Raw genomic sequence first — 12,437 nt, forward strand, 5'->3', positions numbered from 1 at the left:
GAAGAGATTAATGGAGATTAAGGAGGGATGAGGGCAAGAGGGAAGTGGATGTGGCTGTAAAAGGGCAGCATGAATCTTTGTGGTGATGGAAATGTCCTGTGTCTGCCTGTATCAGGGTCAGTCTCCTGGTTGTGATTTTGCTCTATAGTTTTGCAAGATGTTATCACTGGGAAAAAATGGATAAGAAAAAGAAAGAAAGAAAGAAAGAAAAAGAACTGCCCAGCATGAGGTTAGCGCCATACCTTAAGAGACTCGACTGCAAGGACCTGTGAATTGAGAACCATTGGTTTAAATGTTTTTTGTGTTTTGTTGATAATCTTCTCTGATTTTAATTGATAGAGTGACTTCATATTGAAGTGCTGATTAATTTCACACTTCTATCAGTGAATATGTGGAAGGTAGATTTATCACAAAAGAGATATTTTCTTATATTGATGCCTTCAAACAGATCTTGTTTTGCATGAGGTTTTTGGGGAGTTGGTTGGTAGGGATGGATGTTAGCCCTAAAGTCATGTCTCATTATACTTCTTATCTGCCTAAGCAATTAAAGTGTGGAAGTTGAGCTAGACCACCTCTAAGGTCCCATCAAGATCTAAAATTCTGTGACTCTTTTACTAGGATGAAAATGGATTGCCTCAGGATCAACAGGAGGAGGAGCCAATTCCTGAGACCAGAATAGAAGTAGAAATACCCAAAGTAAACACTGATTTAGGAAATGACTTGTATTTTGTTAAGCTGCCCAACTTCCTCAGTGTAGAGCCCAGGTAAGGGGATCAGTTAATAGTGTTTTTTAATGTTGGATAGAGATATGTAGTATGTTGATATTTTTCTTATTTTGTATGAGTTGACTAATCACAAAATGGAAAACTGGTTATGTAGCTCTGAAAAAATAAATCAAGTATATACTGTGATAGAAAAAGTATGGACTATTGGTAAAGGAGACTTTTAATGCTTGTAATTGTTTTTAGCAGTCTGGTATTTCTTATGAATTAACAGACACCACAAGTCTTTGGTTGTTTCTGACTAATGGATCCCTGAAAAAGCTGGAATTGAGAGTGGTGAAGTTTGCTAGAGAAACTGCCAGTGTCTACTGTAGCAGTCATTGTGGATCTAGAAAAACTAATGGTTTTGGACGGTTAAACAGTGTTGATGGGTATTATTCACTAAGTAACATGTAATTTAAAATTTTTTCCCTAAGCAAAATGATGTGGAAAGCTAGAGTATGTGTGGTCTACTCTTCGGAAGACATATAAGAATAAAGAATAGTTTGAATATTTAGCCTTGCTTGCACTTTATTTCATGCAATATGTATTAACACCAAATTTCAAGAAGGTACAGTAATTTGAATGCTTCCTTATAGTTGACCATTATGATTTTTAATTATTGTGATTTTTTAGAGTTGCATTATATAACAGTAATGATATTTCTTACAAAATGTGATTAATAGTTTATTTTAAAAACAATTTGTAGACCTTTTGATCCTCAATATTATGAAGATGAATTTGAAGATGAGGAAATGCTGGATGAAGAAGGTAGAACCAGGTTAAAGTTAAAGGTACTATTCTGTGCTTTTTTTTTCTTTTATAAAGTAAAACCTGGGAATATTAACTTGGGACTTGAGCTTATGAAAATGATTTTTTATGTTTCTTGTTTTATCAACAAACAAATTATCTACCTTTTCAGAATATCTTTAGAAAGAAAATATGTAGCTTTTTCTCTGTAAAAGGTGTCACTTTTCTGTTACTTTTCTCAGTGTTAAACTTTTTTGATGCTTTAAAAAAGTTATTAGCTACTTTCTTCAGAATAAGTTGTACTGGGGTTTGGTGTTTAGAGCAGCTACCGCCATACGTACTGTGATGGCTGTCTTTGTATTCTTCCGATTGTTCTTGTTCACTATTAGAAGAGATTTTTATTGTACTAAATTCCTAATGCTTCTCTTTGATACCTTGTACTATCTGGTTACCTCTATCTAAGGACGGCCTCTAATCTTCCTTTAATCAAGGAGGATGTAAGTTTAAGCAGATGCTTTAGAGCTGAGTTGTAGCAAAGAACAAGGAGCAGTTAGGACTTCCCTGGTGGGGCAGTGATTAAGAATCTGTCTGAGAATGCAGGGGAAATGGGTTCGATCCCTGGTCTGGGAGGATCCCACATGACGTGGAGCAACTAAGCCTGTGCGCCACAACTACTGAGCCTGCGCTTTAGAGCCCTTGAGCCACAACTACTGAGCCCACGTGCCACAACTACTGAAGCCCACGCACCTAGAGCCCGTGCTCTGCACCAAGAGAAGCCACCGCAATGAGAAGCCCACGCACTGCAATGAAGAGTAGCCCCAGCTTGCCGCACTAGAGAAAGCCCGTGTGCAGCAACGGAGACCCAATGCAGCCAAAAATAGATAAATAAATTAATTAATTAAAAAACAAAAACCAGGAACCAGTTGAACTCATGATACTGAAATCGGAGCTATGCATTTAAAATTCTTAAATCTGAAGAATTTCCTGTAAATACTTTTTTTTTTTTTTCCTGGTGGATGTTGTACATGGTGTTAAAATATTAAGAAGTGGCAGTCTGGCATTCTTTGAATTCAGGGGCTGAAATTTTAGAGTAATTCCGTATCTTCAAGTGTGATAGATCCACAAGCACCTAAAGAACCTTGATATATGATGGTTTCCCTAAAATCCATGGGCTTCCAAAGCTTTTCAGTGAAATGTCGTTACTCCTCCCTCTTAATGGAAATGCAAATCAAATGAAAAAATGGAGATAAACAGGCACCATTAACTTGGTCAAGGTCAGACAATTAATAAGAATAGTACTTAGACTGTTTTTGAGGTTTTGCTGTTCTTCCCCTTGCTTCCCCACCCCAAACCCCACCCTGGTCTCCATTAGGTTATCTCTTAATATCTTTCCTCAGAACATGTGTATCTGTTGATTTAGGCTGAGCACTGTGAATTTTTCAAGCCTGTTTTAGTACCTCTGGCATTATTCTGTTGCCTTTCTTTCTCACCATTTATATAAATTAATGTGATAGTGCCTTATTTGTGTACTTTTTATTGATTTTTGCATTTTCCCCTCACGTTCTGTCATGATACATCAGCAAGTGTCAATGTATCTGTATTTTAAGACCATGTAAATCAGACTGTAGTGTAGGCATCAGAGTTTAGAAATAAGTAGTTTACTCTAAAACCTTGGTGCTTAGAGTACAAAATGTCAGTATATAACAGACTTTTTTATTTTAAAAAATTTTATTTATTTTTTATACAGCAGATTCTTATTAGTTATCTATTTTATACATATTAGTGTATATATGTCGTCAATCCCAATCTCCCAATTCATCCTCCCCTTCCACCCCGCCCCTATGCTTTCCCCCCTTGGTGTCCATATGTTTGTTCTCTACATCATTGTCTTTATTTATGCCTTGGAAACTGGTTCATCTGTACCATTTTTCTAGATTGCACATATATGTGTTAATATACTATATTTGTTTTTCTCTTTCTGACTTACTTCACTCTGTATGACAGTCTCTAGGTCCATCCACATCTCTACAAATGACCCAGTTTCGTTCCTTTTTATGGCTGAGTAATATTCCATTGTATATATGTACCATTCGTCTTCTTTATCCATTCATCTGTTGATGGACATTTAGGTTCCTTCCATGACCTGGCTATTGTAAATAGTGCTGTAATGAACACTGGGGTGCATGTGTCTTTTTGAATTATGCTTTTCTCTTTTCCCAGTAGTGGGATTGCTGGGTCATATGGTAATTCTACTTTTAGTTTTTTAAGGAACTTCCATACTGTTCTCCATAGTGGCTGTATCAATTTACATTCCCACCAACAGTGCAAGAGAGTTCCCTTTTCTCCACACCCTGTCCAGCATTTGTTGTTTGTAGAATTTCTGATGATGCCCATTCTAACCAGTGTGAGGTGATACCTCACTGTAGTTTTGATTTGCATTTCTCTAATAATCAGTGATGTTGAGCAGCTTTTCATGTGCCTCTTGGCCATCTGTATGTCTTCTTTAGAGAAAGGTCTATTTAGGTCTTCTGCCCATTTTTTTGATTAGGTTGTTTGTTTTTTTAATATTGAGCTGTTTATATATTTTGGAGATTAATCCTTTGTCTGTTGATTCATTTGCAAATATTTTCTCCCATTCTGAGCATTGTCTTTTCATCTTGTTTATAGTTTCCTTTGCTGTGCAAAAGCTTTTAGGTTTCATTAGGTCCCATTTGTTTATTTTTGTTTTTATTTCCATTTCTCTAGGAGGTGGGTCAAAAAGGATCTTGCTGTGCTTTATGTCATAGAATGATCTGCCTATGTTTTCCTCTAAGCGTTTTATAGTATCTGATCTTACATTTAGATCCCGAATCCATTTTGAGTTTATTTTTGTGTGTGGTGTTAGGGAGTGTTCTAATTTCATTCTTTTACATGTAGCTGTCCAGTTTCACCAGCACCACTTATTGAAGAGACTGTCTTTTCTCCATTGTATATCCTTGCCTCCTTTATCATAGATTAGTTGACCATAGGTGTGTGGGTTTATCTCTGGGCTTTCTAACCTGTTCCATTGATCTATATTTCTGTTTTTGAGCCAGTACCATTTTGTCTTGATTACTGTAGCTTTGTAGTATAGTGTGAAGTCAGGGAGTCTGATTCCTCCAGCTCCGTTTTCTTCCCCTCAAGATTGCTTTGGCTATTCAGGGTGTTTTGTGTCTCCATACAAATTTTAATGTTTTTTGTTCTAGTTCTGTAAAAAATGCCATTGGTAATTTGATAGGGATTGCATTGAATCTGTAGATAGCTTTGGGTAGTATAGTCCTTTTCATAGTATTGATTCTTCCAATCCAAGAACATGGTATATCTTCTTCATCTATTTAGGTCATCTTTGATTTCTTTCATCAGTGTCTTATAGTTTTCTGAGTACAGGTCTTTTACCTCCTTAGGTAGGTTCATTCCTAGGTATTTTATTCTTTTTGTTGCAGTGGTGAATGGAATTGTTTCCTTAATTTCTCTTTCAGATCTTTCATTGTTAGTGTATAGGAATGCAAGAGATTTCTGTACATTAATTTTGTATCCTGCAACTTTACCAAATTCATTGATTAGCTCTAGTAGTTTTCTGGTGGCATCTTTAGGATTCTCTGTGTATAGTATCATGTCATCTGCAAACAGTGACAGTTTTACTTCTTTTCCAATTTGTATTCCTTTTATTTCTTTTTCTTCTCTCATTGCCATGGCTACCAAAACTGTGTTGAATAATAGTGACAAGAGTGGACATCCTTGTCTCGTTCCTGATCTTAGAGACAATGCTTTCAGTTTTTCACCATTGAGAATGATGTTTGCTGTGGGTTTGTCATACATGGCCTTTATTATGTTGTGGTAGGTTCCCTACGTGCCCACTTTCTGAACAGTTTTTAGCATAAATGGATGTTTAATTTTGTCAAAAGCTTTTTCTGCATCTATTGAGGTGATCATATGGTTTTTCTTCTTCAATTTGTGAATATGGTATATCACATTGGTTGATTTGCATATATTGAAGAATCCTTGCATCCCTGGGATAAATCCCACTTGATCATGGTGTATGATCCTTTTAATGTGTTGTTGGATTCTGTTTACTAGTATTTTGTTGAGGATTTTTGCATCTATATTCATCAGTGATATTGGTCTGTAATTTTCTTTTTTTGTAGTATCTTTGCTTTTGGTATCAGGGTTGGTGGCCTTGTAGAATGAGTTTGGGAGTGTTCCTTCCTCTGCAATTTTTTGGAAGAGTTTGAAAAGGATGGGTGTTAGCCCCTCTCTAAGTGTTTGATAGAATTCACCTGTGAAGCCATCTGGTCCTGGACTTTGGTTTGCTGGAAGATTTTTAATCACAGTTTCAATTTCTGTGCTTGTGATTGGTCTGTTCATATTTTCTATTTCTTCCTGGTTCAGTCTTGGAAGATTATACCTTTCTAAGAATTTGTCCTTTTCTTCCAGGTTGTCCATTTTATTGGCATATAGTTGCTTGTAGTAATCTCTCATGATCCTTTGTATTTCTGCAGTGTCAGTTGTTACTTCTCCTTTTTCATTTCTAATTCTATTGATGTGAGTCTTTTCCCTTTTTCTTTTTTTTTTTTTTTTTTTTGCGGTACGTGGGCCTCTCACTGTTGTGGCCTCTCCCGTTGCGGAGCACAGGCTCCGGACGCGCAGGCTCAGCGGCCATGGCTCACGGGCCCAGCCGTGCCGCGGCATGTGGGATCCTCCCGGACCGGGGCACAAACCCGTGTCCCCTGCATCGGCAGGCGGACTCCCAACCACTGCGCCACCAGGGAAGCCCTTCCCTTTTTTCTTGATGAGTCTGGCTAATGGTTTATCAATTTTGTTTATCTTTTCAGAGAACCAGCTTTTAGTTTTATTGATCTTTGCTATCGTTTCCTTCATTTCTTTTTCATTTATTTCTGATGTGATCTTTATGATTTCTTTCCTTCTGCTAACTTTGGGTTTTGTTTATTCTTTCTCTAGTTCCTTTAGGTGTAAAGTTAGATTGTTTATTTGAGAGTTTTCTTGTTTCTTGAGGTAGGATTGAATTGCTATAAACTTTCCTCTTAGAACTGTTTTTGCTGAATCCCATAGATTTTGGATTGTTGTGTTTTTGTTGTCATTTGTGTCTAGGTATTTTTTGATTTCTTCAGTGATCTTTTGGTTATTTAGTAACATATTGTTTAGCCTCCATGTGTTTGTGTTTTTTATGTTTTTTTCCCCTGTAATTGATTTCTAACCTCATAGCGTTGTGGTCGGAAAAGATGCTTTATATGATTTCAGTTTTCTTAAATTTACCAAGGCTTGATTTGTGACCCAAGATGTGATCTCTCCTGTAGAATGTTCCACATACACTTGAGAAGAAAGTGTAATCTGTTGTTTTTAGATGGAATGTCCTATAAATACCAATTAAATCTATCTGGTCTGTTGTGTCATTTACAGCTTGTGTTTTCTTATCAATTTTCTGTTTGGATGATCTGCCCATTGGTGTAAGTGAGGTGTTAAAGTACCCCCTATTATTGTGTTACTGTCAATTTCCTCTTTTATAGCTGTTAGCAGTTGCCTTATGTATTGAGGTGCTCGTATGTTGGGTGCATATATATTTATAATTGTTATATCTTCTTCTTGGATTGATCCCTTGATCATTATGTAGTGTCCTTCCTTTTCTCTTCCTTCCTTTTCTGGTAACATTCTTTATTTTAAAGTCTATTTTATCTGATATGAGTATTGCTCCTCCAGCTTTCTTTTGATTTCCATTTGCATGGAATATCTTTTTCCATCCCCTTACTGTCAGTCTGTATGTGTCCCTGGGTCTGAAGTGGGTCTCTTGTAGACAGCATATATATGGGTCTTGTGTTTGTATCCATTCAGCAAGCCTGTGTCTTTTGGTTGGAGCATTTAATCCATTCACAATTAAGGTAATTATCAATATGTATGTTCCTTTTACCATTTTCTTAATTGTTTTGGGTTAGTTTTTTTAGGTCCTTTTCTTCTCTTGTTTTTCCCTCTTAGAGATGTTCCTTTAGCATTTGTTGTAAAGCTGGTTTGATGGTGCTGAATTCTCTTAGCTTTTGCTTGTCTGTAATGCTTTTGATTTCTCTGTTGAATCTGAACGAGATCCTTGCCGGGTAGAGTAATCTTGGTTGTAGGTTCCTCCCTTTCATCACTTTAAATATATCGTGCCACTTCCTTCTGGCTTGCAGAGTTTCTGCTGAGAAATCAGCTGTTAACCTTATGGGAGTTCCCTTGTATGTTATTTGTCGCTTTAACTTTGTTGCTTTTAATAATTTTTCTTTGTCTTTAATTTTTGCCAATTTGATTACTATGCATCTCGGTGTGTTTCTCCTTGGGTTTATCCTGCCAGGGACTCTCTGCACTTCCTGGACTTGGATGGCTATTTCCTTTCCCATGTTAGGGAAATTTTCAACTATAATCTCTTCAAATATTTTCTCAGGTCCTTTCTCTCTCTTCTCCTTCTGGGACCCCTATGATGTGAATGTTGGTGGGTTTAATGTTGTCCCAGAGATCTCTTAGGCAGTCTTCATTTCTTTTCATTCTTCTTTCTTTATTATGTTCCATGGCAGTGAATTCCACCATCCTGTCTTCCAGGTCACTTATCCATTCTTCTGCCTCAGTTATTCTGCTACTGATTCCTTCTAGTGTATTTTTCATTTCAGTTATTGTATTGTTCATCTCTGTTTATTTGTTCTTTAATTCTTCTAGGTCTTCATTAAACATTTCTTGCATCTTCTCGATCTTTGTTCCTTCATCTGGTACATAGCCCTCTGCCTTTTCATTTTGTCTTTCTGTGAATGTGGTTTTCGTTCCACAGGCTGCAGGATTGTAGTTCTTCTTGCTTCTGCTGTCTGCCCTCTGGTGGATGAGGCTGTCTAAGAGACTTGTGCAAGCTTCCTGATGGGAGGGACTGGTGGTGGGTAGAGCTGGGTGTTGCTCTCACAGGCAGAGCTCAGTAAAACTTTAGTCTGCTTGTCTGCTGATGGGTGGGGCTGAGTTCCCTCCCTGTTGGTTGTTTGGCCTGAGGTGAACCAACACTGGGGCCTACCCGGGCTCTTTGGTGGGGTTAATGGCAGACCCCAGGAGGGCACACGCCAAGGAGTACTTCCCAGAACTTCTGCTGCCAGTGCCCTTGTCCCAGCGGTGAGCCACAGCGCCCCCTGCCTCTGCAGGAGACCCTCCAACACTAGCAGATAGGTCTGGTTCAGTCTCCTGTGGGGTCACTGCTCCTTCCCCTGGGTCCCAGTGTGCACAGTGCTTTGAGTGTGCCCCCCAAGAGTGGAGTCTTTGTTTCCCCCAGTCCTGTTGAAGTCCTGCAGTCAAATCCTGCTAGCCTTCAAAGTCTGATTATCTGGGAATTCCTCCTCCCGTTGTCACACCCCCAGGTTGGGAAGTCTGATGTGGGGCTCAGAACCTTCACTCCGGTGGGTGGACTTCTGTGGTATAATTGTTCTGCAGTTTGTGAGTCAACCACCCAGCAGTTATGGGATTTGATTTTATTGTGATTGCGCCCCTCTTCCCATCTCATTGTGGTTTCTCCTTTGTCTTTGGATGTGGGATATCTATTTTGGTGACTTCCAGTGTCTTCCTGTTGATGATGGTTCAGCAGTTAGTTGTGATTCTGGTGCTCTCGCAAGAAGGAGTGAGCGTACGTCTTTCTACTCCACCATCTGGAACCAATCTCTCCAGATTGTTTTTCAAAACCTTGGTGTGTGATGGAAAATAACCGTGGACGCTTGGTTTCTTGAGTGACGTTCTAGGGACTAGGCTGACCTTTTTTTTTTTTTTTTTTTCCCTGGTATGTGGGCCTCTCACTGTTGTGGCCTCTCCCGTTGCGGAGCACAGGCTCCAGATACGCGGGCTCAGCGGCCATGGCTCACGGGCCCAGCCGCTCCGTGGCATGTGGGATCTTCCCGGACTGGGGCATGAACCTGTGTCCCCTGCATCGGCAGGCGGACTCTCAACCACTGCACCACCAGGGAAGCCCTAGGCTGACCATTTTTAAAGAGTCAGTTGGTGGTATAATTAACTCTTTAATGGGCAAAGAACCAGGTACAGTTTATGTACCTCTATGAGGTCCTCTGGCTTTAGAAGTACTTTGATGTGTCTTTCATCCCAGTAGGGTAAGACCTAGGAGTGTTTTATCCTTTCATAGCATCATTATTTGAATCACCTTATATAATAGGAAGCATTTTTCAAAGTGGCTTCTCAGTTGATAATGGCCCATATGTGTCTTCATACTTGTATGTGGCTAACCTATTTTGTATGAGAGGGAAGGCAGGAATTGTGACAGATCATTTCGTTTTGTTTCCTTTATTCAGGAAAATTTTAAACATATACAGATATAATGAGAACAGTATAATAAAATCTCATGTACCCATCTCTCATTTCAGTGGTTGTCAGGTTGGACATCTTGTTTCATCTGTATTCCCCACCCCACCTTACCCAGACTATTTGGAAACAAATCTCAGATTTGACATAATATTTAATTCATGAATATTATCGAGTTTTTAATCAGCCAGCTTCATAGTTGTTTGTTTATATAGTGAGGAATAAAGAAGTAAAGGGGGAAACTGGAGGGAAAACATTAGGACTCAGTTGTAAAGACAGTTGCAGTTAACAGAGGAGATCCAGAAAATCTTAACTGGGAGTGGGAGCAGGTGCTGTTAGGGTCAGTGATGAGGGCAGAGGCAGAGGGAAGCTTGGGCTTAGATCTATCGGTTTTCAAAATGTTGGCTTCTCTTTGATGCCATCTTAATTCACATTTTCTTTATCCTCGTGAGTTTATCCTTTTTTAATTCTTTACTGTCATTTTAGTGTGTTTCCAGGATGCAGCAGGGATAAACTATGTGGATTTAGTGTGCTGTATTTTCCTGGAAGTCCCATTGAGTTTTGTTTTGTGTTTTAAAATTAATTAATTTTATTTTTGGCTGCATTGAGTCTTCATTGCTGCATGCGGGCTTTCTCTAGTTGCAGAGAGCGGGAGCTACTCTCTGATGCAGTACACAGGCTTCTTATTGCGGTAGCTTCTCTTGTTGAGGAGCACGGGCACTAGGGCACATGGGCTTCAGTAGTTGTGGCACACAGGCTCAGTAGTTGTGGCTCATGCGCTGTAGAGTACATGCTCAGTAGTTGTGGTGCATGGGCTTAGTTGCTCCGTAGCACGTGGGATCTTCCTGGACCAGGGATTGAACCCATGTCCCCTGCATTGGCAGGCGGATTCTCAACCACTGTGCCACCAGGGAAGCCCCCATTGAGTTTTCAATTTCAGTAACAGTAGTTTTCATTTTAGGAAGCCGTTGAATATTTTCCACATCTGCCTGGTGCTGCCTCTCCCCAACCCCAAACCACCTCCTACCCCCGACCCACCCCATAAAGTTAACATAAAGTTAGACTCTAAACCTGCTCAAACCTGGTGTTTTTATTTTCATAAGGTGCTTTTTTTTTTCCTTACCCATGTGTGGGGAGCTTCCCTAGGCCAGTTGGCAGAGTTTTTTAGTCCCACATTTATTGGAGTTTTAGCTCTGTGAGAGAACCTGTTTATACAGGGAGTCTCAATCCTAAATTGCCATTTCATATGGCCTCAAGCCTTATTTCTTGTCCTCCTAGCTCTTACTGAGTCTTAAAACTTCTGGAGTTTACCACAGATTTAGCATCTGCTCAGATGCTCTGGCACTGAGCTCTGTCTCTGGTTCTAGCACTGGGAGCTCAGAAATTCACTTAAGCATACTTTCTTTCCTGTTATTTTATGCAGCATCTCTAGGTGATTAAAACAAGAGGGTTTCAGTGTCTGTTTTTCTGTCACTATCTATGCACGTTTATTCTGTGATTTTGTGTCTCTTGAGAGAAGAAGCACAAGCTACAGTGTTCTGAGGCACTTGTGTTTTAAAACAGGTAGAAAATACTATAAGATGGAGGATACGCCGGGATGAAGAAGGAAATGAAATTAAAGAAAGCAATGCTCGAATAGTCAAGTGGTCCGATGGAAGGTGAGCACAAATGCCTGAAGAGTATGGAAATGCCCAGAATGTGGCTGGGAGAGATTAAGCTTTGGAATATGAGCTTATTTGGGGTACACCTCTTATTAAAGACTTTCCATTGTTTAGTCCCTGGCATTGCAAAGAAAACCTGAGAGAAATATAAATAGGCAGTTGAGGGTCATACAGGCTGGTGGAAGACATTAAAAGTAGGCCGGAAATGTGACTGTCCTCTTTGGCTCCAGCATAGTAGTCTGGAGAAGTTAGACCAACTTCCCTCCCTCCTTACAGATTGACGCTTTAGTAAAACTGCCCTTCACTGGGAAGGTGGTAGAGGCTGAGTGAATGTCACAGCATGTTTTACTTCTAAGCATAAACATACAGAGTGTTGTACTTCTGTGTAGGTCGTTTTCCACATCACGCCTTCTTTATTCTTTCCTTCCTTCTGAATCGTGTGTAAAGAGAGAAAGCAGCAGCTGAATCACATTTTAAGTAAAGTAAAATGATAGAGTGAAAGCTTTCTGACTTACATGTGAAGTGTTCCTTCTTTTCAGCATGTCCCTGCATTTAGGCAATGAGGTGTTTGATGTTTACAAGGCTCCACTGCAGGGCGATCACAACCACCTTTTTATAAGACAAGGTACCGGTCTACAGGGACAAGCCGTCTTTAAAACCAAACTCACATTCAGGTAATTACTCTCATCAACGTACTATTTGTTACAATAAAAGCGGTGAAATATAGGTGTTGTTCAAAGTGCCTGACTCCTGATTGGCATAACCTTGCAGTATAGTTCCCCAAAGACCAAGATCTGGTTCTCAGCTCTGAAGGTTCAAAGGCTATATTGTCAAGTTGCTGTTTCACAGGGAACCAGGTCATGCTACCTAAACTTCCAAGAGACTGTTATGTAAACCAGAATGTCAGTTTATTAATTCCAGTGAT

The 12,437-nt window shown here is 39.5% G+C and overlaps 1 protein-coding gene across 3 annotated transcripts in view; it reads left to right on the plus strand.

Moving 5' to 3' along the window:
• The window catches only part of LEO1 (LEO1 homolog, Paf1/RNA polymerase II complex component), a 49,089-nt gene that overhangs the window by 20,954 nt on the left and 15,698 nt on the right, over positions 1–12,437 (plus strand). For all 3 annotated transcript variants that reach the window (XM_079913747.1, XM_079913748.1, XM_079913749.1), the window contains exons 5-8: positions 619–764; positions 1,471–1,555; positions 11,415–11,509; positions 12,052–12,186. In XM_079913747.1, the coding sequence (XP_079769873.1) occupies positions 619–764; positions 1,471–1,555; positions 11,415–11,509; positions 12,052–12,186 (461 nt within the window). The remainder of the gene's footprint in view (positions 1–618; positions 765–1,470; positions 1,556–11,414; positions 11,510–12,051; positions 12,187–12,437) is intronic.

Source organism: Stenella coeruleoalba (genome assembly GCF_951394435.1).
Source record: "Stenella coeruleoalba genome assembly, chromosome: 2".
In the NCBI taxonomy this organism is placed as follows: domain Eukaryota; kingdom Metazoa; phylum Chordata; class Mammalia; order Artiodactyla; family Delphinidae; genus Stenella; species Stenella coeruleoalba.